Genomic DNA, 25,921 nt, shown 5'->3' on the forward strand with positions numbered 1-25,921 from the left:
GTAATAATTGACTTTTCTAGAGCTCTCAATTAATTTGGTACTACCACATATTCATCAACATCCATATGGTGAATATCTCTTTTTTAAAAAAAGTTATACCATTATGGTTATGGTCAAAATTATATGCAAGATCTGTTTCTTGCATTACTGTTGTCTTTAAATAATCACATTGCCAAAATATTTTGGCATACAATAAGTATGTGACCAATGACCATTTATGCAATAATAATGACATTATTTTCTTATTTCCTCTCAAACCTCCTTCTAGAGGTGAGTATGGTATATACCACTAGCACACTCATATTCTTCCAAGAATGACTATGTATTCATAAATCACATGTTGTCACATTCACATCATGAATGGACCATAATCATCTATATGTGCTTTACAAAATCTCATGTCAAATCGATGACAAATATTACTTTCACATAGTGAAGGATTATTTTGAGAATACTTATTGTTCTCATTACCACAATAATGACGATTATAATTTTGTCTATTGTCACGTCCACATCCATTGATACATTCATAGTAATAATTTTGTCTTCTTTCAGACTTATCACATACTGCTATCACATTCTCTTACGGGAATGAGAATGAAACAAATTCAATGGGACGGATTTTCAATTCTTCGCCCACAATCATACATGAATTTGATCATGGCAAGGCATAAAATTTTTACCACTTTGGGTGGTTATAATTTCTTTCAAACTCCATTAGAGTTACAATCAAAATTTATCATTTTTGCTTGTATTTAAAATCAACTTATAGAATGTCAAGAATTTGAAAGACAAAAGTAAAATAAAATACTTACCTTAAATCCAGAATTTAATCATAAAGGAAGTTAATGGAACAATTGACAATCATTATGCTCAATCCCAAAGCTTCTACTCAATCGGTTAGAGTCTCGTGCTGATAACGTGTTGTAAAATAATAAAAGAAGAAGAGTATTGCGGAGCAAAGTAGAGAGAGAAGAAATTCTTACTGATATGGGATGATTTACAATAGAATAGAACCCTCTATTTATAGGGAGAGGGTGACTTAACCACCAAGTAATAAATTCTAGAATCTCTCTAAATATAGACATTCACCATAAATAAAATTCTATTTATAATATAACCCAATAATTTAAAAGAAGTAAAATTTTAAACTCATAAATTTCAAATCATAGCTCCGAATAGGTCTGCTTTTAAGACAGAGAGAAAATGTTAACCTATCGGGCAATCACCAACACAGACGTATTATCAGAATACTTATTGCATTATGATTCCAATAAGTTAAAATAGGTGTGTGCCCCAAAGTTGGTACTTGATTTTGACTCCACGATGTCATTTTAGAACTTATAGGTGTGCCCCTTTCATACTTTAATCCATTACCCTTATTGCCTAGCCGCCAGCCCTACAATGCATTCGTTTTTATTTTATTTTGTTTTATTTTTAAAATTTTAAATATCTGTTACGTATAATTCTTTCTGCTTTTGGGAGGAAAAAGAAGAAACAAAACAAAGAATAACATGTTGATAAAGTTTACACCAATTTAATTTAGTTAATTTTTCCTGAAACAGCAGATGTTAAACAATACAGTATCAGCTCATATCTTATATTTCTCCGATTAAAAGATACATAGGATCCTACACAAATAGCCAGCTGGATTTAGTTGTTTTCTTTTTATAACCGGTGTATATATATACACATATACATACATACATATACATACATACATACATACTGCACATTGATCATACATATACTATATTATCCACTAGATATTTTTAGTTTAAGTGATTATGTGAACTGCTATATGTTTGGGTCAATTCTTCTTAAAAAATTAATTAGTAGACATAAACCTATAACTCATAATGTTGTTCAAAGTATGATATCTTGTGTAACGGTTGACTTATAGTAGAAAGCCTAGCCAGTTAAAATTGAGAGTAAGTTCACATATTAAATGATAAATAGTGTAAATTTTATACAGTATCAGATAAGTAAAAATGGATAAATTCGCGAAAACTAATCCAAGAATGGACGTTATAATGGATTTCATGTCATACAACAACAAAAACAACAACAACGACCCAGTATAATCTCACAAGTGAGGTCTGGGGAGGGTAATATGTACGCAGACCTTACCCCTACCCCGAAGGGTAGGGAGGCTGTTTCCAGGAGACCCTCGGCTCAAAAAACAATAGGAGATGATATATTAGTACCATAAAAATGCGTAATAAAAATAATAACAATATATAAGAGATATGAAATATGAAATATAGGATATTAAATACGAAAATACGAAAAGGTCTAAGAGCATTAGAACAACATCACATTGCAGGTAAGAAGAATATTTGGAAGACTAATAAAATAAATAAATAAATAACACCTCACGTTATATGCCTCTTAATTCTTAACTATACACTTCGCTGGATTCCAGTCTTGCCATCTTCCTACCCCATGTTAATGTCCCCCATTCCATGTTCCCACTTCAAAAATTAAACCTCTGACTTCACACCGTCAATAGTTGACACGCATGCCATATATACAGTAGCTTACTATTGGAAATAAAATCTTATATGAGATATTTTTAGCTAACTTTAATATGCTTTCTGGTACTACAGGGATCATGGCCTTTGTTCCTTCTACTCCTGAAATTTCCATCAATTTTCAAGATAATCACATTCCTTCCACCTCCCCTAAAGTTTTTCCTTCTCCTTGTAATATTCCTCATCAAGACTTCAATGGTACGTATTTTACTCTCCCTATTTGTAATTTCTTACGTGTCTGATCAAGATTTAAACTTGATAGGTTCGACTTTTAATAGTCTATATGATTTCACAATTTAATATATCTGTTGAAATTTAAGTAGTTTTGCTCTTATATAATTATGTTCCGTGTTAAAAATGATGGATGCCCTAATCCAAGATAATTAATCACATTCCTTCCACTTCCCCTAAAGTTTTTCCCTCTCCTTGTAATATTCCTCATCAAGACTTCAATGGTACGTAATTTTTTACTCTCTCCCTACTTGTAATTTCTTATATGTGTCGATCAAGATTTAAACTAATTGATAGGTTCGACTTTTAATAGTCTATATGATTTCAGAATTTAATATATCGGTTGAAATTTAAGTAGTTTTGCACATATATAATTATGTTCCATGTAAAAAATGATGGATGCAGGTATATCATCCATGTTAATGAGGAGATCGATGTCGTTTTCGGGTGTGGAGAGGTGCGATAATCATCAGGATTTGAGAGTGGATGATAGTGAAATGTCTGATGATGATGGATCTTCACAATTGCTAGGGGAAAAGAAGAGGAGACTTAATTTGGAACAAGTGAAAGCACTGGAGAGAAGTTTTGAAGTGGCTAACAAGCTTGAACCTGAGAGGAAAGTTCAGTTAGCTAGAGCATTGGGGTTGCAGCCTAGACAGATTGCAATCTGGTTTCAGAATAGAAGAGCAAGGTGGAAGACTAAACAATTGGAAAGAGATTATGAGATCTTGAAGAGACAATATGATGTACTTAAGTTTGATAATGATGCACTCAAGACTCAAAATAAGAATCTTCATTCTGAGGTAATTTCCAATTACAGTCAAACCTTTCTATAACGGTCTTGTTTGTTTCAGATATTTTTGGATGTTATAACAAATTGTTGTTATAGAAAACATATATTATAACAGAACATGAAATTTGGTTCCGGAAAAACTTGGCTTTTATAGTAAAGTGTCATTATATAAGGATGTTGTTATAGAAAGGTCTGTATGTATATCAACATAACCCCACTCACATGAACACACAGTTAGATAATTTCCCAAGAAAATGGACAAGTTGGATCATAATTCAATCCTTTCAAAGTTTGCTTGGGCCAAAATGGATGAATCAAATAATGTATCATAATTCAATCCGCCTAACAGACCCGGTATATCCGTCCATTTTTTAATTTGTTTTTTGAAAAAAATTGACTTCAATTATTATAGCTTAACTTCTTTTAAGTTTACATAATTCTCAACCTCCAAGTTTTATTTTGTATGTTTGAGTTTGAGTTTCATTATGACTAGCTGATTTTTTATTTTGATTTACGTACTATTAGTTTGATAAGTCATTTTGGGTCCACTCATTGAATTAAGTCAACAAAGGGCTATATATGATTGTTCCATAGGTCTAAACAAAGAATTTAAGCCCGGAATGGGGGGAGCTAGAAGCCGATATACGAGTTTGGTCGAACCCAATAACTTTAATATAACTTTATATTTGTATTAAAAAAATTCACTAAATAGGTAAAAAATAAAATTTAGAACTTAGTTACTAAAACTAGATGTCACTATTATGCGTAAAAATATATACTCCTACTTCTTTTATGCACAGTTCTCTAATGACTAAAGTTTGTTTAATTTATTCATTTGTTGTCATCCATTATATATTATTCTGGTGGCAGCTCCAGGCATTAACTCTGAGGAACAGAGAATCAGGCGGCGGAGGCGCACCAATGATTAATCTGAACAAAGAAAACGAGGGATCTTGGAGCAATGGAAGTGAAGAGAACAACAGTATAGACGTAAATATTGGAACCACCACAACTACAAGGACATCATCAGGTGACAGCCCATTTTACTCCAATAACAACAAGAATAATGTTTTCCCAGAATCCAGCCCAATCCCTTTGGCCCAGCTCTTTCATCAGAGCTCATCAAGATCAGATCTCCAGTGTCACAAGATTGATCCAACGGTCCCAGATGATCAAGGATTCTGCAATATGTTTGCTACTCCCGTTGATGATCAGACAAATTTTTGGCCATGGCCAGAGCAGCAACAGTTCAATTAATTTTCTTTAATATCATTCAACGGTTTTTGTCCTTTTTGTTCTTATTGTCAATAGTTTAATTCCTTAATTTGGTGTATAGCTAATCATGTAAGAATTATTACCAAGCACTTGATAGTGACCATGTGAGAAATCGCAAAGTGATGTTTCTTTTTTGTGTCTTTTTTTTTTTGATTTTATAAGTGCATATGTGGAGTACTTCCATTCTTTCGATAGATATATGCTTTGGTAAAAACTTACTCGCATGCATTAAAGTGAGAATATAGATTATTTACAGTTTATAAGTGATAGCTATATTTGCGAAGATACTTAGTAGTATTTTATTGATTTGTATAAATACCTGTAAGGACGAGAAAGAATTTTACTTATGTTTTTGCAATTAGGTTGGACCACTTGGGAGAGGAGCTTATAATAATATATGTTGTGTGTCGATAATAAATTAAAAGAGAGTCATGTTCCATGCAATATTAGGTGGGGTCTCCCTTCTCTGGCATTGGATAATCTATAGTATTAGTAATAATATACTATTACTCTGAAAAGAAAAGGATGGAGTGCGGTGATCATGGGGTGCATGGGAGGAGAAGATTCTCTACCTGCATTAGTTTTTGTCACTTAGATTGATTTTTAAATTACACATTATGATAGTTAGAATCTTTTGTCTTTTGAACAGCGATATTGTATATTTGTGTGAAGTTCATTTTTAAGAAGCTTCTCTTTGATGTCGGTTGCTCAAGTTGCATATACTATAGTTGAGGATGATAATAATATACAAGCGATGAATAGGCAGATATATTGCAAAGAATGTAGATATCAATTTATATGATTTTTGTTGCGGAATATCGTGAGTTAACTAGCACACAATTACACACAAAGCAAATAGAGAAGAAAAATCAACGCAAGGATTTAGCGAGGTTCGACTAAGCCTAATCCTCGGGGCAAAAGCAGAGAGAGTTTTTCACTATGAATGGAAAAAAAAGCACAATACAATCTATAGAATCTCCAACTACAACCCCTATATATAGATCCCAAAAGGTCCCAAACCTATAAGAGAAAAGTTTCCCAATTTGACAAGGACTATATGTTTTCCTTTCTCAAATTTATTAGGACAATGGGTTTTCCTTAACCTATAGGGACTATGGTTTCCTGAAAATACAAGGAAATAATTCAAATCACAAATAACAATTCTTCCCTTTGGCTTGAATTCTCTTCATCAACATGAACAATGTCTCTCTACCTTGGCCTCAACCCTTGCAAGGGCTCTATCCATTGCCGCACACATCAACCAAGTCTAGGCAACGCCTAAACTTGTTAAGAGACTCAATCTCTTTAGCCATATCACTAATCCGTCGATTTAGTTTTGTACTCTGAATAGCTTTTGAGTAGCTATAACACTCAAATGCATCAACGGTCTCTGCAACTGCCAAAGCAAATCCCACTAGATTCGTATATCCAAGAAGATTCCCATCAACTACGTTTGCAAACCTTTGCGGTCGGTTGATCACTCTCTTCTCTCTGCATGTGGTAATGCTATATGGTGGTTGTCGCGTAGGTGCATTAACATTATCATCTTGATCAATATTTTGCACCTCTTCCACTTCCTCTACTTTAGAACTACTGGGCTGAGCTAGTGGAGATTCAATTTCTAGCTCTATGCGGTCACTGACACCACGATCTGTTTTTGCTATTGCCTTCTCCTTCTAACTGTCTAGTAAGGCAGATTCATTGAATGTTACATCCCTACTGATAATTAGCCCTGGAGTCTTTTGATCTGTGCACAACAATCTATAACCTTTCACTCCAGTTGTATACACTAGAAATATGCACTTCTTTGCCCTCGGCTCAAGTTTTCCATCCCTCACATGAGCATAAGCAGGACAACTAAATATCCTTATTGAATAATCAGCAGACGAGTCGGACCATACCTCAAAAAGATTTTTGAACTCAATATCTGTAGATGGAGATCTATTGACCAAAGAACAAGCTGTATTGATTGCTTCAGCCCAAAAATATTTGCTAACACATGAGTGTGAAAGCATGCTTCGTGCCTTATCACAAAGCGTTCTGTTCATACGTTCTGCAATACCATTTTGTTGTGGTGTTCCGACACAAGTGCGGTGTCTCACTATGCCCTCTCTACTGCAGAAATTATCGAACTCAGAATTGCAAAATTCCAACCCATTGTCAGTTCGAAGACGCTTAACTTTTCTTTCCGTCTGCCTCTCAACCATCGTTTTCCATTTAACAAATGTCGAAAATGACTCATCTTTTATTTTCAGAAAATACACTCACACCATCCTTGAGTAATCATCAATCAAAGTCATAAAATACCTGGCACCACTGTTGGAGGGAACTTTGTTTGGACCCCACAAGTCAGAGTGTATATAATCTAACTTGTCTCTGGTCTTGTACTCGGCCTTCTTGCTGAACTTTACCCTTGTCTGTTTACCAAACACACAATGCTCACAAAAATTCAAAACTTTGTACCCATTCAGCAAATTCTGCTTACTTAACAAAGACAATCCGTTATCACTCATATGGCCAAGTCGCAAGTGCCACAACTGAGACTGATTCAGATCACTTTTCCTAGAAGCTACAACAGCTTCCCCTTCAACTATACTGGCTTGAAGATGATACAATTTAGAATGTAGTTTACCCTTCATGAGTACTATGGAGCCTTTACACACTTTAAGTATTCCATTCTCGGAGTGAAATTTAAACCCTTGATCATCCAAAGTCGAAAGAGAAATCAATTTTTTCTTTATCCGAGGAGCATGCCAATACTCAATGTTTCTGATAATTCCGTCGAACTTTCTTAATTTGATGTTACTAACCCCCTCTACTATTAATGGATTATCATCTCCCATATAGACAGTCCCACTCATTTGTTGGTAGGTTGCAAACCAATTCTTGTGTGGACACATGTGGAAAGTACCACTAGAATCAAGAACCCAAGAATTATGCCCATGACTAGAACTCACAACACAAACTTCCCCTACATAATTACTATCATCAGAATTACTGCCAGCGTCAACAATATTTGTCGAATTATCTATTTTTTGCTTCCCTCTTTTCTCCTTCAGCTTAGGACAATCTCTCTTGTAGTGACTTTGCTCCCCGCACTCATAACAGTGTTGTTTCCTTGCTCTAGACTTTGATCTTGCGGTTGACCTTTTCCTGGTAAAGTCCTTTTGTTGTGTTCTTCCTCTAATCACAAGACCCTCACCCTCAATTCTGCTGTCTGGAAAGTTCTTTTTCAACTCTTTAGATTTTAGTGCATTACTAACATCTTCTAGTGAAATGTTGTCTTTCCCATATAGCAGTGTATCGGCAAAAGTATCATAAGACTGTGGTAAAGAATATAACACAATCAAGGCCTGCTCACTCTCAATGTTGATATTCACATTCTTCAGATCCATTATAATTGAATTAAACTCATCAAGGTGAGTTTTAACAGGTGTACCTTCATTCATACGGAGATTGTATAACCTCTTTTTCAGGTAGAGACGGTTTGTCAGCGATTTCTTAAAATACAGATCTTCCAGCTTCTTCCATGCCGTTGTTGCAGATGTTTCTTTAGCAATTTCCTGAAGAACGCTATCTGTAACGCTCATGAAGATCGCACTCAAAGCCCTCTCCTTCAGGTCTTCCTTCTTGGTCTCTTTCATATCTTCAGGAAAATCCTAATCAATTGCTTTCCATAATCCTTGTAATACCAGGGACGACTTCATCCTAATCTTCCATAGACTGAAACTAGAACCTCCGTCAAATTTCTCTACTTCGTACTTTCTTGAAGATGATGAAGACATCTTAACCCTAGATTATATGTAGAAACCCGAACCTTGCTCTGATACAAATTGTTGTGGAATATCGTGAGTTAACTTGCACACAATCACACACAAAGCAAATAGAGAAGGAAAATCAACACAAGGATTTAACGAGGTTCGGCTAAGCCTAATCCTCGGGGCAAAAGCAGAGAGAGTTTTTCACTATAAATGAGAAGAAAAACACAATACAATATATAGAATCTCCAACTACAACCCCTATATATAGATCCCAAAAGGTCCCAAACCTATAAGAGAAAGGTTTCCCAATTTGACAAGGACTATAAATTTTCCTTTCCCAAATCTATTAGGACAATGAGTTTTCCTAAACCTATAGGGACTATGAGTTTCCTAAAAATACAAGGAAATAATTCAAGCCACAAATAACAATTTTACTAGACTCGTGTGGATCCATAATTAACACTATAGATAGCTCCGCCCCTAACGGTAACATTCATAAGGAAATATAGTGACCAGTCTTATTTTCATTTTTCAGATAAAAAAGTTTGTACCTAATCAATTTAACTAGTTTAGAATTAAGGTGTAACTTTGCTTGTACGAGTCTTAAGAGATTCTAGCCAGGGATGGGATCACGAATGGAGTTCAGCCCCTTCCACCCCCAACTAAAAAGAGTTTCCTTTCGGCCACGATAAATAGCCGAGTTCACAGGAGAGAGTTATCTCACGCCACTAGATATTTTCTACTTAGCCACCTGTCTCGGGTAGATGATTGTGAATGGACAGAAAGCAAGGAGAGAGGCGCACATGCTATAAACCAAAGGATGGCCCATTTCCATGCTCTACGTGAATCTGGCCCCCATAGCAATAGGTTTCTTAATACAATGACGACTGTTGAGGGCCTACTAGTTGTTTCATGTGTGTGCAGGGTATTCAAGGCTGATTGAAAACAGGATCTTTGCACAAAAAGACAGTTTAATTTACTGTTTTTTTTCTAGTACATAAATTATAATTATACTAATTATATGCGATTATATACAAATTCTGCAAGTTATATATATGTTATATATCTGCCGGTTATTTTAAATTTAAGTGATTGTGTTTATGATTATTTAAATTAATTCTTTCAATTTTCTATTTTGAAAGAGATAGACTTTGATAGTAACATGTGAAAGTTGTTCTCTCCACTTAATATATCCGTATGAGCAAATTACAGATAATCTCGTTGAGATTTCCTAAATTACTGATAGGCCTCTTCTTGTCACGCTGCTTAAGTTTTATTTCATACGCTTGACTAGTAAAAAAAAAGCAGCTGAAAATATGAGAAGTCATACAAATCAGAAAGAAAGAAAAGACAGTTTACAAGGCAAATATAATTCGAGTGTCTTATATAATATAAAAATTAAGTAATTCTATAAAAATTGTAAAAATTGATTCTATTTGATGCACAGTACCTAGGGGTGTTGATGGATATTTAAAAATCGAATAAACTGATCGAATTGTACCGTAACAAACCGATTTTTAGGGTTCTTTTAATAAAACCGTAGGTTTTAATATGAATCTATAATCGTATCGATAATTAGGGTAGGTTTTTTATTTTATGAAAATTAACCGAAAAAATACCGAACCGTACCGAATAAATTTACAATGTGAAAAATATATTTATATATTAAGTTTAAAAATAATAAAACATTAAATTTTTTCTAGGGCCTTGAAATTATTAATGTCACGACCCAATATCCATTAAAGGTCGTGATTGTTACACCCCGTAAATTTAACAATATTGACATCGTTATATATATATTTGATATGGTATTTTGAGTGAAAGAAAAAAAAATAGTTTGAAATATATGATTATATAGTTATTAATATTACTACTTTCGAATATGCTTTAAATTATACACATAATATGAAAAAGTTTATGAGATTTTCTTTATTATAAGGATATGAATTATTTTTTTCCACAAGAAAAGAAGATTATCTTTTTACCATTTTATGAATTAAGCGTACGAAAATTTGTACTCTTTTTATGAGATTAGAAAAATTATAAGTTGAGAAAATATATGTATTTTTACAAGGATACTTTAATGAAATAATAGTGTATGTATTTATTTTATATGGTACCATAAATTATTAAGATTTTAATATTTTAATAGTAGTATTTTATGTAAGCCAAGAAAATTCTTAATTTTACGGGTAATTAGTTAATTACCGGGTAACGAGACATTATCTAATTAACTAATAAATTTGGATAATGATTAAAAATCTCCCTCCACGTGGCAATAAATAGAGAAACACTTGAATGACTTTCCTTTAGATAAGCCAACTAGTAGGCACATGGACAAATCTTAAGTCATTTTTTTACACGTAAGGAATGATTTTGGCCGTTAAAAACACGAAACCTAAAACCATTCTCTCTGGATTTTCAACTCCCAAAAACTCAAATTTCAATCTTTTTATACCCAAATTCACATGTCACTTTACAGAGAAAAAGAAAGGGCAAATGAACGTAAATTCCATGTGTTTATGAGGTGTTTGTAGCATGCACTGCTTGATTTTACGTGAGATTTGGGACTGAGGAGCTGTAATGAGGACTGGGTTTCAAATTCAAAGAATTCTGATTAAGTGTGAAGAGCTGATGATTAATTAAAGAAAATGAGAAATATGGTGAATGGGTTATTACCCCTGTTTGCACGATGTCACTATTGTGGTACGTATTCGTAGTAATTTAAGCTGTGTTTAATTGTACAATTGCACAAAATATTTGCTAACATCTGTATGAGTTATTATAGAAAATTCTGCTAACATTTAAATGGAAAAATTAGTCTAGTGTTGGCTATGGTTTGTGGTATCAACTAGAAACACTGTTTTATATCACGTACTTATGACTATACTCTGTGAGTAGGAGAAACAAGGTATTAAGTAAAATATTTGTAAAATACTTGATACCTCTTTAGATGAAAGAGTTAAAGATCGTAAATAGAATTATCCAAGAATATCACTCATTTAGTACATAAGTGACATGAAAACATAAATAAGGATTGTTAGTGGATTATTGATGTTTTTGTTATATATTTTTTTCAAGTCGATTCTTCATGTGCCATGGGACATAACGTATTTTATATGCGCACTAATTGAATCTTTTGTTTTTCCTTAAACTAGCTAGTATTCGTAGCACTATTTGAAGGACACTTCAAACACATTATTTTTGAGCTTAAACGAGATGAAGCATGTCTTGCTTAGGTATATATGTTAAGGTCATTCCTTCTTTCTTTTGGCATGGTCCAAATTATATCGAAGAAACGAGCACACACATAGTTTTCATAATTACTCTATTCATAGAAATATTAGGGGTGTCTATATTCTTGATTCCCTATGAAAATTATTATTATCTTCTATTCATGAATTTTAGAATAATACGCAGTTGAAAAAGTTTATCTGGAAGGAATATTGAGATTATTACGTATTTTTTTCATGCATTTCACCCATTTATACATGTGCATTGACCCATGATCAAATGGCATTATATACGCATATATATGGGATATGGGAAAAGGTTACGACGTTATATACGCACCACCACCTGATCTGCTGGTATACGATGATGATGTTGCCTACAGTGGCTGAAATACGACTCAAACGGTGTTATATACGCGTATATATGTATATATATGTATATGGGATATGAGAAAAGGTTACGGCGTTATATATGCACCACCACCTGATCAGTTGGTATGCGATGATGATGTTGCCCACAGTGGCTGAAATATGACTCAGACAGCGTTATATACATATATATATATATATATATATGGGAAAAGGTTACGGCGTTATATACGCACCACCACCTGATCAGCTGGTATACGATGCCCACAGTGGCTGAAATGATATAATGGGGTGCCCCCAGAGGCTTGATGATGTTATGTACGTACTGACCTATGCATTACATGTTATTTATACACATATACATGACATTATAAATATTTCATGATTTACAGAGCTATTCAGACTTACAGGTATAGATAATCAGCTTGACGAGCCCTCATAATAGACGAGATTGACATTCAGCGAAGGATTGGTAAGACTCCAACTTATTCGAAGTGCAGCCAAGTCTATGACTCATCGTGTCAGAGTTTTACTATAGACTTATGGGTAGGCCGTTACCCTGTCCTATTTTATGTCAAATAATCTTAGAGGCTTTGTAGACAAACGTTCATTTTGTACAATATGTCAGAGGCCTTGCCGGCCCATATGTATTCATGTTTTTAAGAACGATAGTTTATTGATACAATGTTGCCCACTTACAGTTATACATTATGAGTTGTGGCCATATGGGTCCATGATAGTTACAAGTGAAATGAGTTCAGCTAACTCGACCTATGTATGTTCAAGTTTTGGTCAAATGATCATGAGTTACAGAGTGGTTCGCTCAGGCCAGTGCGGCATCGGGTGCCAGCCACACCTCCTAGGTTCGAGGCGTGATAGTGATGGCGTCAGAAACCACTGTCAGGCAAGCCAACACTAAATGGTTAATTAAATTCTCTTTTTAATATTGTAGAAATCATAAATTTGCTTCAACTTAGCTAGTAGAAGATGATCCTTACAGATTAAGAATAATGTTTCCTAATTTCAATGCGGAATACCTCAAAAGCATCCCAGAATCCGGTGTCACAAGTGCATGAGTGTCTATTAGGAATTAAAATACAATACAATAACTGGTCGGAATGTAATTTTGGACAGAAAAGAAAATACAAGTACTTTGAGAGAGACTCTGCTGGCTGTGGATCGTCTCATAAAATACACCTCACCTAAGTTCCCGTATCAGCCACACTACTGCACCCACAAAGCCACTGAACACACATGTGCCTATACAACAAAATGTACAGCAAATGTAGTATGAGCACGAAAATAACGCGTACCCGGTAAGTATCCAGTCTAACCTCGAAGAAGAAGTGACGAGAGATTTTCGACACTTATTAGTGGTCCAACAATATGATAATATAAAATTTAATTAAGCACGATTTATAGAGATAAAAATAAAACTCAGAACAAGAAATATCTGCACAATTCCTTCATCATATTAAAGAACCCCAAACATTTCCTTCTTTTATAGCATTTGATCTTTCAAACAACGAATCTATACAATTTATAAAAAAGGGTTTCCAAATCTATTATCACATAAGAATTCTACCGAGAACGTTCGGTCCAATCCAATATAAATGTAAAATGTAAATTCCACCAAGGACATTCGGTCTGATCCAACATAAATGTAAATTGTGCACTTTCGAGGGTCGAACGGTGCGAACCATAGATGCATCTATTACCCCGCTCGCGAATCATACATGCGATGCGGTCAAATATAAATTTAAGGAATTATCCCGTTCGCGAATCATACCTGCGGCGGGGTCAAATATAAATTTACCATTTAAATCATATCTATTTCTTGATTCTTTTCAAAATAAGGAAAATCCATCTTGAAGTTTTTTTAAGGAAATTATCCCGCTCGCGAAACATACATGCGACGCAGTTACACATAGATTTCTTAAGCTATTAATAATATTCCTCAATTCTTTTCTAAATTACGAAGTTCAAATGAAACCTTTTAAATCTTAAATTTTTCAAAATTCAATTCTTTCGAGACAATTATTGCTCAACCTCAATCTTGCTTCTTCTCAAGGCAAACAATAAACATAAATCAACGGTAATATCAACAAGGCATGATGTAAATCTAGACTACCCGGACATTGGCATAGCTAGTATCTACGTACGGACTCTCGTCACCTCGTGCGTACTAGCCCCCATAATTAAAATCACATATTAATTTATTTTACCTACGGGGTTAATTCCCTCTTACAAGGTTAGAAATGAGACTTACATCGCTCCGAAGTTCCATAGTCGACTCCCCAATCATTTCCAACAATTCAAGTTGATGCCCAACGCTCCAAAACTAGTCAAACAATATGCAAATCAATAAAGATACACTCTAATACTCACAACAATTCGATTTAAGCAAATTCCCAACTCCGCTTGAAGGGTTGATAAAATCACTTTCGGGCCCACGTGCCCAAATTTCGAATTTTTTTGAGGATAAACTTTACCCATAACCTTACGAACTCAAATATATAGTTTATTCTCAATTCCATGCCCAATTTCGTGGTGAAAATCCAAAATACCAAATTCTAGGTCTTCCACCAAAACTCCCACAATTTATATTAATTTCCATATTTAAATCATTATACAAACCATGTATTTAACTTATAATAAGTGGGAATCACTTACCTTGACATTAATGACGAAGAATGGGCTCCAATACCGGCTCTCATGGAGGAAATACAGTGAAAATGAGTCAAGCCTTCGTTTTTAAAGAACACACCTCCCAACCCGAGCTTCACACCTGCGGTCAAGTAGCTGTACATGCGGCTTCGCAGGTGCGAGAAACCTTCCGCTTCTGACAAATCTTTCTACTCCTGCGAGGTACTTTCCTCTTCTGCGCTTGTGCAGATGCGGCCACTCTCCGCACTTGCGGTCCTTCGCCTGGCCGGCCTGCTCCGCTTCTGCGACTCCAATGTCGCTTTTGCGCCCTCCACACCTGCAGCCAAAACCTCGCAAGTGCGGGTACACCAGACATCAACTGCCTCAACTCTTTTTCAAATTCCAAATTCGATCTGTTAACCACTCGGAATCCACCCGAGGCCCCCGGGCTCCCATCCAATTACACCAACCAGTACCAAAACATCACGCGGATCTGCTCGAGGCCATAAATTACATCAAACAACACTGAAATCATGAATCGCATCCCAATTCATGCTTAATGAACTTTAGAACTTCAAACTTCAACATTCGATGCCGAAACCTGCCAAATCACGTCCGATTGACCTCAAATTTTGCACACAAGTTATATTCGACATTACGGACCTATTCAAACTTCCAAAATTAGAGTCCGACCCCGATATCAAAAGTCCACTTTCTATCGAACTCCTCAAAAACCTTCAAATTTCTAACTTTCGCCAAATTACTCCAAAATGACCTACATACCTCCGAATCCACTTCCGGACGCGCTCCCAATACCAGAATCACCATACGGAGCTATTCCTAGACTCGGAATCCCAAACGGACATCGATAGCATTGAAATGCACTTCAACCCAAATTTATGTAATTCTTCCAAAATTGCGAACTTCCACAATAGGCGTCGAAACGCTCCGGGGTCATCCAAAAAGCCAATCCGGACATATGCCCAAGTCCAAAATGATCATACGAACCTGTTGAAACCCTCAAATCTCGATTCCGAGGTCGTTTACTCAAACACTAACCTTACTCCATTCTTCCAACTTAAAGCTTCCGAAATGAGAATTTTCTTTCCAAATAAACCTTGATCTTCCCGAAATTCAATTCCGACCATGCGTACAAGTCATAATACCTGAAGTGAAGCTACTCATGGCCTCAAACCGCCGAACGAAACGCTAGAGCTCGAAACGACTCGTCAGGCAGTTACATTTATAGTTACAAGCCAACAAGTAATTAAACTCAAAATCCTAATTTCCAAACCTATTATGCTACTCCTATTGAAACTAAATTATTTTCAGCATATTCAATGGCAAGACACAAAGTATTATAGCGATTATGAGTAGCAAACTACATTATATTGAATATGTTTCCTTTCATATGATTTGGATTTATCTTTTTGAATATTTAAACTTCTGTAGACTTTATTCTTGAATCCCAGCTTGGTAAATATATCCACTCGTGTGATTTATATTTGCTTAGTTTCTTTTACTCTGATGTAGAATTGTTGATGGATCTATCCTATAGTCATCTTTTATATTTTCTTAATTCATCACCTTTAAACTATAAAAATATCTAGTGAGTTTTGCTAAGTCCTGTAAAAGTAGGTATGTTATTGCATTCTACTTCTACTAGTGATCTTTACATGATATTTTAAAAAATTATCGAAAATTTACCGAACCGTACCGATACCGAAGAGAAATCGACATGATTGGGTCGATTTCGAAAAGTTTAATTTTAGTTATATATAGTAAAATAACCGAAAAATTAGTATAATACAAATTTTATAAAATAACCAACCGAACCAAACCATTGACACCTCTGTCAGTGTCCTTATAGAATAGTAAAATTCTGGCTAAAAAAAGATAAGCAGATATAGACGACTTTAATTTTGTTTTTCTTCAATTGGTTTGGCAAAAAATTAAGTCGTAGATCCTCTCAAAAAGTGTATGCATGTATTCTACTAGTGAAGAAAACACGAGGACGTTATTGGCCAAATAAAAAAAGGAGACTGATTAGTTTTGAAAAACATCTTCCAGTACAGTATTTTCCTTGAGAACCTTTAAGTATGTAGTGCCAGTAGTGGTACAACATTTGAGCTCAAATTTTAAAAACTGAAGTTCACGATTTAGATTCATTGCGAACTCTTTTCAATTTCAAGAACTCGAACGAATATGCATGAGTTAAATAGGATATTTTTTATATCCCATTTTATGTGATATACTTTTTTTGTTAGTCCTGTCAAAGAAAAAATGTTACATATATTATTTCTTTTCTGAAAACTATTTAATTTTAATACTTTATTTTACCTTTAATAACATAACTTGTTGAGATTGCTCGTTTAGAAAAATGTAGAACCCTTACTACTATTTATCTAAAAGAATACTTTTGATATTTCGTAGTCTAACTAAATATTATCTATATATTATATTAAAAGTACGAAGCCCCTATCGAAATATCCTTTACTTTTTTTACCCCTTTAGAATAGGTTTCACATTGGATAAAATTGTAATTCTAAATTAATAATTTTTCTAATATTTAGAAATTTCAAATCAACTAAACTATTGGTTACTCAAATATTCCTTATTTGAAAATATGCGAAGTCCCTACTATTTAGGAACTTCATTCACCTAGCTAAGGAATTTATATCCTTAACTTTTTTAATCCTAATTAGACTATCCAAGATCATATGCGTGCATGAATTTTTATTTATGCTTCCTATTTTTTAATTAGAATCAGTTATAGTGTACGTGCGTTACATGTGTAAGCCGCGTCTATTGTAAAAGAATTATATATCACGTGAATGAACTCTGTGTTATAGTATTTAATGTCCAAATGGATTCAACATGAAATTGAAATATAAAAATGAATGTAATACATTGATGTAATAGGTGAATTCAGATATGGTGAATATCTTCTGAACCTACAAACGTTAACACTATAATTAGTTAAGGTCGTGATATTTATAACATTTGTAATTATAGGTAATATATATTATAAGAGTTAATAACATGTTATGTTGTTGTATCGTACCTAATATCTTTTTGTAGACAATGTTCTTGGTATATATGCCTCTTCGTCTCTTCGGTTGCTCTGTCATGATTAAAAATCTTGTTGTTGGCCACTTGAAAGTTCAATGGCGGCAAGTATAATCCAACATTGGGTATTCTTTGACCCCGTGCTTTATTTATTGTCATCGAAAAGCATAAACGCACTGAAAATTATTTTCTGATGATCTCCTTCATTTTCTGGTAGCGAAAGTTAAATTCTTGGAATAAACACACGTTCAGAAGCATTTTGGCTTATTATTATTTCTGCATGTATAACGTTGTTGTCAAAACCTCTGTATATTATTTTTGTACCATTACATAAGCCGTTTGAATGATCCAAATTTTTAGTAGCCTAATTGGTGATTTGTTCTTAAATACCAATCTATACACCAGTAAACATAATTTATTTGTACGTATCACGTATGAGAAACAAAATGCAGTTATTTTATTGATCTGGTAATTAAACTTTGAGTTATCATCTTGAATGTCTTACCTTAGCAAGAAACAATCGACCTATATTCCAGTACCATAAGCAAAAATCAAATAAACAAAGTAAATCCAATCAAAAAGAGAAAGAAAATGCAAAAGCTAAAGAAGAATAGGTGTGTGTATATTTTACATGAACGAAACATCCAAAATAGGTAATTAAAAAATGCAAAACACAAGATTCACTCGAAGCATCAGAATTGACAACTCTAGCATACTAACTTCCAAAATGTTACAAATAGTTGGAAATACAACCAACACTATATAATAGAAAGCAAGTTTGTGGACGCGAGTTTATGATAAAGAATGAAGAACAATAGTTTCTTTTATAGAAGTGATCAGCTCCTCCTTATTGTTTGACTCAAAAAATGTTAGATTTTTTTTGGACAAATCAATCAAAGATGAAGGGATAAATCGTAGTCAAACTTAATTGATTCCAGACCAAGAGATTTCATAATAATAAATGTGTAGGGGATGGCGAAAATATCGACAATCTCATTAAGATTCAATATTGCCTTCTTCCTTAGTCTCTGAGGAAAGAATATTACAATTGCTTTTTTCTGTACAAAATACAAGAATGGAGCTTTGATATTATTTTCCTTCTGTGGGAAAAAAATTGGAGAAGCCCCCCTCCCCCCTTGAAAGCCTTCCTGGGCTATATATATATAATTGAAATCCCTTCACCCTCAGCGTGACTTGACGCGCTTGGGCCAGCGGTGCGTTCTGGTCTTGATTCCAGGCGTTGCTCTTTTCGATTTGTCGGATATTGTGGAGGAGAAATAAAGTGGACTTTATTGACTTTCATTACCCGATTGCGAAAATGGGGGTCGTGGGCAGCCTGGTCGTGGTGGTCAGATTTTGACCAATACAGTTAGTCCCTCCATCTGTCGGGGCCATCCTTTGTCAGGCTCGACGGACGGATCATGTTTGCAGCGTAGTCGAGAGGAATCTGACCCCCAACTTTCTATTCCTTAGTCGCGTTTTGTGGACTTTTTGGCAGAGTGAAGGTGTTGTTTCGATACTCGTGGACCGTTCCGATGGTTTCAAAATCGAAAGCCGGTTGGCAATGAAGCGTTAGTTCGTGGATGCCACCATTATGACACACGTTCTTGGGAAACTGAAACGTATCGTGCCCTATCAAATTCAAATGGCGACTCTTGGGTTTCGTGCTCGGGGGATTTATGTCTCTTATAAATAGGGAAACTTGTCATTAGAGTAATTCACTTCATCATTCGTTTGAAAGAGTTCTTCAGATATCGCTTTTCCTGATACCCTGAATTCTTGCTTATCTTCTTGCTCACTGCAACCTTTAATCTTTACTTCGTATCACTTCTTTCGGAGAGTTTTCTGCTAAAAATGGCCGGCGATTCTTCTCGTGATAATCTTCCTGCCGCTGATCCGGTAATAGAGAGCTCTGTTCAGGCCACCAGAGAAGTGGATGCGGTAGAGGATGAGGAGATTCCCTCGGTAGATAAAATTCTACCTTGCCTAGGGAGGGACGCGACCGACTTCAGTTTTGGCGGTAGAGCGGAATTGGAACACGTCGCATCCGTTGTGAGGGAAAGGGGAATTGTAGAGTTGATTGAACGGTGGGGAATCCCCAGTTTCGTCGAGATTCGGCCGGCAGAGGGGGACGACAGAATTCACTTTGACCGCCCCGGATATTGTGTGTTCTACGCCTACCCCTTCATTGTAGGGTACTCACTTCCTTTCCCCATGTTGGTGGTATATTTCTGCTGCTACTACGAGGTGTGCCCCGCTCAGCTTTCTCCTTATTTGAAAAAATTGTTTCTCATGCTGCTCAAATATGCAGAACTTGTCAGTCGTGAGGTCACTTTGGGCCATAGGCTTAGCATTTTTGCTCCACAACTGATTCGAGGTACGATGATTCATGCACGTCCTCGGGGATCAAATGGTCTAGTGGTGAAGATGAACGATAGAACCAATCGTCGTTTCTATGAAAATTACTTTTATGTGCGGACAGAGCATATTGTGGCAGACCCGAGGGGATTCCCCGAGAGATGGACCTTTGCCCGTAAGTTTGCGTCTTTCATTAATGAAATGTTCAACCATTTTCCGTGGATGCTAAATTGCTTTGTTTTTCTGCAGCTGAGAGATTACCCCCGCCGCTTGTTGAAGGGGTTCGTGAATGGGTGGAGGCCATTCTTCCCCATACAGTGGGAGTTCGTACCTGGTCGACTTTCCATGAGAGGTTTGGACGCAGGCCTCTTACAGGTGAGATAGCGTCCTTATCTACTGTTTTTCCCTCCTTTTTTTGTTGTTGTTTAGCCTCTTATGTATCGTTCTTCGTTGTCAGGGAGGGTACGGAGAGCAAGGGCCCCTCAGCTAGCCTTTCGCCAGCCGGCCGCATCCGCTTGTCTTGTCGTTGTACCTGCTGCACGCCCTTCGTCGAGGGCTGCTTCGGTTGAATTTGCGGCCTTGGTTACTCCAGTGAGGGCCGCTTCTCAGGATGAGGTCTCGACCAGTGTCGTCCGTCCTACGAACGAGTCATCGTCGACTGGGGATGAGGAAGGGCCATTGAAGAGACGGAGAGTAGAGTTTGAGATGGCGCCTCCGACAGTGATTCACCTGAATGATTCTCCCTGACGGGTTCAGGAGAAGGTGTTGTTGCGGTGTCTCCTATAGAGGCAAAGCAGATTGTTGAAATTGGCACCGGCGGTCAGCGCTTGGAAACTCCGGCTGCCGCCGTGGCTCATCCAGAAGTCCCTGCTATTACTGGCGATCAACGCCTTGTCGTGGTAGAGAACCAGACCTTTGGCACTACTGTTGTGATTTCAGGTGTGCCCTCCTCTTCTGCAGCGGACCGTGCTCCTCCTTTGGCAGCAGAAAGGGTAAAAGGCATGATGGTTGACGAGTATGAGTCCGAGTCAGACCTGGATCCTAATGATGTTAGGATGTTCGAGGAGGGCCTTACTCATTCGGTGGTTCACGCGGAGGGACTCGGCTCGTATTCTTCTCATCCCTTCCGGCGTTAACCTCTTGGCGGAGGGGGAGGATTTGGTGCCACAATTCAGCCTTTTATGTTCAGAAGCTGAGAATGAGTCCCTTCGGGATATCCCCGATGTTGAGTTGAGGGATGAGGTGGCCGTCATGGGCTTGAGGGTACGTTGCATTTTGTTTTAGCTATAGGCCTTTTCCCCTGTTCGAAAGTATTAGTTTAACCTCGTCCTTATGATTTTCAAACATACATAGTGGAGGTAGAAAGCATTCGCAGGGCCAACATCCGGGCAAGGATTTTCTTGAAGATGGTGGAGAAGTACCATCGCTACCGCGACAGATGTCGCGAGATGCATGAGCGGATGAGGATGGATCCCCGAAATCGGGCTCTCGGCGAGGAGTTGGAAAAAAGGGACTAGGAATTGATGCAAACGATCCGTAGTAAGAGCGAACTCGAGGAGCAGCTTCGCATCAAGGACATGGAGCTCAAGTTGAGCAAGGGGATCATGGCGGAGTGTAAGCATTTGCAGGGTAGGTTGAGGTCAATGTAGTCAGAGATGGACCAGAACATGGTCAAGGTTGAGGCGATGAGTACAGAGTGGATGAGAAAATTGACCGCGATGGATAGCAAAGTCGCCAGTTTGGAGAACATTAAGAGAGCTTGGTCTGAGGCTTTGGCGAGGGCAGCGGCATTGGAGAACACCATTCGCGTACTCCAATCTGAACAGGAGTCGGAGAGAGCGATAACTACCCTTAGGGAGGCGAGGCTCGAGGAACGCATTGGAATGATTGATCAGGAGGCGTCGATTCTGGGAGATCGAGTCGCGGCCTTGGAGGCAGGAAATGCACGACTACAGGCCTAGGTTGCGTCGTCCTCCACTGCCGTTCCTCGCCAAGTGCATGAGCTCTGGGTTTATGCTGAAGCCCAGCAGGACATCTATAAGAGTTAGTGGGAGGCAGGCACCATGGCCGAGGCTGCTTACGAGGAAGCGCGAGCGAAGGCTCGCGAGGCTTGCATCAACTGTAGATACGATGCGGTGACACCCGAAGCCAATGTGGGTGCGGATGATAATAATGATGAGCCTCGTGGAGATGGTGACGATAGTGGCGGTGATGATTCCAAATGAAGAGTGATGTCCTTTGTTTTTATTTTTATTTTATTTGTTGATTGTCATTTGTTTGTTCTATCTTCTTTTTCTCTTCTTCTTTCCCTTTTTTTTATTGGTTGGCCTGGGGCATTTGTAAGCGAGGATAGCCCGTACTATGACATTGCATAAATAAAAGTTTCCTTCTTCGCTACTTGCATTGTACTTCACTTTTTATTCTAACTGTCCATGGCCTCGGAGCGAGATAGAGGCTCGCCCGACGAGTCCCGGTTTTCTTTTCTTCCGGTGGTGGTCAAACTCTTTTCCTTTTTGGCGAAAGCCCTTGGCCTTAAAGGGAGTTATTTCGAACTTATCGAAATAAATGCCCATCGTCGTTCGAGTGAGGTCGAGCCTTCCTTTTTTTCTTTGATGGCGAAGGTCCTTGGCCTTAAAGGGTGTTAGTTTCAACTCATCAAAATAACGGCTCGTCGATGTTTGAGCGAGGTCGAACACCTTCTTTCGTTTGATGGCGAAGGCCCTTGGCCTTAAAGGGTGTTATTTCGAACTTATCGAAATAATGGCCCATCGACGTTCGAGCGAGATCGAACCTTTCCTTTTTCTTTGATGGCGAAGGCCCTTGGCCTTAAAGGGTGTTATTTCGAACTCATCGAAATTATGACCCATCGATGTTCGAGCGAGGTCGAACCCCTTCTTTCGTTTGATGGCGAAGGCCCTTGGCCTTAAAGGGTGTTATTTCGAACTTATCGAAATAACAGCATGTCGACATTTGAGTGAGGTCGAACCCCTTCTTTCGTTTGATAGTGAAGGCCCTTGGCCTTAAAGGGTGTTATTTCGAACTCATCGAAATAACGGCCCATAGACGTTCGAGCGAGGTCGAACCTTTCCTTTTTCTTTGATAGCGAAGGCCCTTGGCCTTAAAGGGTGTTATTTCGAACTCATCAAAATAACGGCCCGTCAATGTTCGAGCGAGGTCGAACCCCTTCTTTCGTTTGATAGCGAAGGCCCTTGTCCTTAAAGGGTGTTATTTCAAACTTATCGAAATAACAGCCCGTCGACATTTGAGCGAGGTCGAACCCCTTCTTTCGTTTAATGGCGAAGGCCCTTGGCCTTAAAGGGTGTTATTTTAAACTTATCGAAATAACAGCCAATCGACGTTCGAGCGAGGTCAAACCCCTTCTTTCGTTTGATGGCGAAGGCCCTTCGCCTTAAAGGGTGTTATTTCGAACTCATCGAAATATTGGCCTGTTGTCGTTCAAGCGAGGTCGAACCTTTCCTTTTTCCTTGATGGTGAAGGCCCTTGGCCTTAAAGGGTGTTATTTCAAACTCATCGAAATAACGGCCTGTTGACGTTCGAGCGAGGTCGAACCTTTCCTTTTTCTTTGATGGCGAAGGCCCTTGGCCTTAAAGGGTGTTATTTCAAACTCATCTAAATAACGACCCGTCGATGTTCGAGCGAGGTCGAACCCCTTCTTTCGTTTGATGGCGAAGGCCCTTGGCTTTAAAGGGTGTTATTTCGAACTCATCGAAATAACAGCTTGTTGATATTCGAGCGAGGTCGAACCCCTTCTTTCGTTTGATGGCGAAGACCCTTAGCCTTAAAGGGTGTTATTTCAAACTTATCGAAATAACAGCCCGTCGACGTACAAGCGAGGTCGAACCTTTCTAGTTTATGGAGGGTCGGCCATCTTCCGTGGAAGTCCCAGTTTGTTTGATATTGCTTGAATCAGATGGTTCAACACTGGTGGACACGAGGCATCAACATTTCGCATAGGCTCGCGGTGTGCACGCATTATACTTTTCCTGTCTGGCTCTGGCCGTTCAGCACAGAGATGATGCCGGCAGGGAAGGCTTCGGCTGCATCGAAGTGATTTTCGTTCTTCAATCTAGATGTCCTTGCGTATATTCGTCCACGCGGATCTTATGTGCTTACTTTGACGAAGTGTGGGAGGTGAGGGTGAGATGTTCTTCGCTCTCGTCCGGTGGTCCCGTCCAGTGGTCCGGTTGGGAGGGGGGAGTCGGATTGTAGCATCGTTTGCCTTGTTCAGGATATTCGCAGCTGATGGGGCGAGGAATTCCAGGTTTCGTGAATTCATTTGTTTCTCCTTCCCTCAACGCGCTATTCCCATGTCTCGCGTGAGTTAGATTCTCCTTTCGTGCTTCTCTTGGTGAATGATTGTGTTTCTCGGCTTTGATCTGGGAAAAACTATGAGTTTTCACTAGGAAATCCCCACAGACGACGCCAAATTGTTTGACTCAAAAGATGTTAGACTCTTTTTGGGCAAATCAATCAAAGATGGAGGGGTAAACCGTAGTCAAACTTAATTGATTCCAGACCAAGAGATTTCATAATAATAAATGTGTAGGGCATGGAGAAAATATCTACAACCTCATTAAGATTCAATATTGCCTTCTCCTCAGTCCGTGAGGAAAGAATATTACAATTGCTTTTTTCTGTACAAGATACAAGAATGGAGCTTTGTTCTTATTTTCCTTTTGTGGGAAAAAAAATGGAGAAGGCCCCCCCTCCTTGAAAGCCTTCATGGTTTATATATATATAATTGAAATCCCTTCACCCTCAGCGTGACTTGACGCGCTCGGGCCTGCGGTGCGTTCTGGTCGTGATTCCAGGCGTTGCTCTTTTCGATTTATCGGATATTGTGGAGGAGAAATGAAGTGGACTCTATTAACTTTCATTACCCGATTGCTAAAACGGAGGTCATGGGCAGCCTGGTCGGGGTGATCAGATTTTGACCAATAACACTTATTATAAATTGGTTTGATTGTAAAACTCTAGAAACCTAAATTGAATCCAAAACAAAGTAAAGACAGGAAGGGGACAATCCTACTACGAGTCAGTAAACTAAGAAGGAATTAAATTCTAAACCAAGACCAAAGAGAGAATGGAATTGAATCCAAAACTAATACAAAAGGGGCGTAACTAAGAAGAAATTGAATCCTAAACAAGACCAAGGAGTCAAGGGAAATTGAATCCAAAACTGATACAAATGGGACGTAAACCGCATAGGCAAGAATCCCAAACAGTGTAAACACTAGGTAGGAACGCGGCAATTTGGTTTATTTTTTTCCCAAGAAAATAGTTGTTAGGATTCCAATTATATTCAACATTTAATACACTTATGAATGGTAAAAAGGCGAAGGACATTTCGATATGACCTTCGTACTTTTAATATAATATAGATATAGATAATTATTATTATTGTAACATAATAATTGAAAATAACACCGATCATATTGAAAAAAATCACTAACAAAATATTTAAATGGTTGACAAGATTCAAGTACATTAAAGATTCTACAATCAAAAATCCAAAAAGTGAATATCAAATTATTTTTTTTAGTGAAATATCAAATTATTTTTTTTTTACTCTTTGATAATATAACTTAAATAAAATTATAACTATAATTAATTATTTAAAATTAGATGAGC

At 37.4% G+C, this 25,921-nt stretch overlaps 1 protein-coding gene and 1 long non-coding RNA gene across 3 annotated transcripts; both read left to right on the forward strand.

The window, feature by feature from the left end:
• Positions 1-2,418: 2,418 nt before the first annotated feature.
• Positions 2,419-4,967, forward strand: LOC107787177 (homeobox-leucine zipper protein HAT7). Of its 2 annotated transcripts, none has more exons than XM_016608710.2 (3): positions 2,419-2,732; positions 3,171-3,568; positions 4,429-4,967. In XM_016608710.2, exons 1-3 carry the CDS (start codon positions 2,591-2,593, stop codon positions 4,813-4,815), a joined length of 927 nt encoding a protein of 308 aa, XP_016464196.1. In that variant the 5' UTR covers positions 2,419-2,590; the 3' UTR covers positions 4,816-4,967. The 2 variants fall into 2 exon arrangements, with proteins under 2 accessions (XP_016464196.1, XP_016464197.1); XM_016608711.2 differs by lacking the exon at positions 2,419-2,732 and adding an exon at positions 2,783-2,989.
• Positions 4,968-10,963: 5,996 nt separating this feature from the next.
• LOC142179589 (uncharacterized) lies at positions 10,964-12,900 on the forward strand. The gene is made up of 2 exons (XR_012708138.1): positions 10,964-11,300; positions 12,589-12,900. It is a non-coding gene; the product is annotated as an uncharacterized LOC142179589 (long non-coding RNA).
• Positions 12,901-25,921: the final 13,021 nt, after the last annotated feature.

Source organism: Nicotiana tabacum, chromosome 3 (genome assembly GCF_000715075.1).
Source record: "Nicotiana tabacum cultivar K326 chromosome 3, ASM71507v2, whole genome shotgun sequence".
NCBI lineage: Eukaryota > Viridiplantae > Streptophyta > Magnoliopsida > Solanales > Solanaceae > Nicotiana > Nicotiana tabacum.